The 1,262-nt window shown below is 43.7% G+C and overlaps 1 protein-coding gene across 1 annotated transcript in view; it reads left to right on the top strand.

Moving 5' to 3' along the window:
* DIP2C (disco interacting protein 2 homolog C) overlaps positions 1–1,262 on the top strand; it is a 371,277-nt gene that overhangs the window by 341,923 nt on the left and 28,092 nt on the right. The window contains exon 24 of the mRNA XM_015811492.1: positions 951–1,031. Within this exon, the coding sequence (XP_015666978.1) occupies positions 951–1,031 (81 nt within the window). The remainder of the gene's footprint in view (positions 1–950; positions 1,032–1,262) is intronic.

Here is a 1,262-nt window from a genome sequence, read left to right as displayed (position 1 = left end):
AGAGAAAAGGTGGCGGAACTCAAACCTGGCCACGCCCTCATCAAACCCTAGGACCGCCCCTTTAGAGAACAGGAATGCAAGTAAAATTTGGGAGGGGCTATTTCCGGTGCGGGAGGGGCTATTTCCGGTGCGGCCGGCCCGGAAAAAGGTGCCGGAACGCGGTTCCGCCGCGTTCCGGCTGAAAAAAAGCCCTGCATGTTTCTACTTAGTACACATTATGTATAGTTGTCTTTTAAAACTGACAGTTATAAATATTTAATACAAAATGGATATTAGGGGTGCAATGGCTCAGTGGTTTAAAGATGCTGAGTTTGTCAGCTGGAAAGCTAACTGCCCAGATTTGAGACCCAAACATCACGCAACAGGGGGAACTCTTGCAAACCTAGCTGTTCGAAAGCATGTAGATGTCAGTAGATTAATAGGTACCAGTTCGGTGGGAAGGTAAATAGCCTTCCATGCACCTCAGCATATATTCATGCTGGCCACGTGACCCTGGAAATGTCTTCGGACAACGCTGGCTCCCTTGGCTAAGAAATGGAGATGAGCACATGACTAGAGTCGGACATGACTGGATAAGGGAAACCTTCATCTTTACCTTTAACTGGATGTTGTTCCTGATCACATCAGTGCATACATACAGTTCTAAGTGGCTGTTAATTTCAGTCTATTTAGAAGAAGAATGAATTAATTGAATTCTGTGTTGATTAATTGAAAAAAAAGTTCAGTTTATTGTATGATACTGATTTTTAATTTGTATTTTCAGATTTTTACTCTCAACATCCTTAAATTTCTTTTCTTCATAGTATTAAGATCTATGAATCTGTCAAACTGGTAGGAGTTTGCAGTTCAGAGAAGAGAGAGCTTTTTCTAGACCTAAAAGATGTTTAAAGAAGCAATTGTGTTTCTTACTTTTCTCTCTTTCTTAATGTTTATCTTGTTTTCCCCACCAGTTCTTATTCCTCTCAGAAGTCTTACAGTGGAGGGCACAGACAACTCCTGACCATGTACTTTATACACTACTAAACTGTAGGGTAAGGATATCTTTTGGCTTTGTTTCTTATCTGTGGGTTGGGAATGGGGGGCACCGTGATGCGGTGGTTCTCTTCCTTCCTCACCGACCGTACGCAGTCTGTATTGGCAGGGGGACAGAGGTCGACCCCAAGACCCCTAACTTGTGGGGTTCCACAAGGGTCGGTCCTCTCTCCACTTCTGTTCAATATTTATGTGAAGCCGCTGGGGGAGATCATCCGTGGCTTCGGGGT

Source organism: Protobothrops mucrosquamatus, unplaced genomic scaffold, assembly GCF_001527695.2.
Source record: "Protobothrops mucrosquamatus isolate PMUCROS unplaced genomic scaffold, P.Mucros_1.0 scaffold42, whole genome shotgun sequence".
Lineage (NCBI taxonomy): Eukaryota > Metazoa > Chordata > Lepidosauria > Squamata > Viperidae > Protobothrops > Protobothrops mucrosquamatus.
The sequence above is the reverse complement of the archived record's forward strand: the minus strand, read 5'-3'. Positions and strand labels throughout refer to the sequence as shown.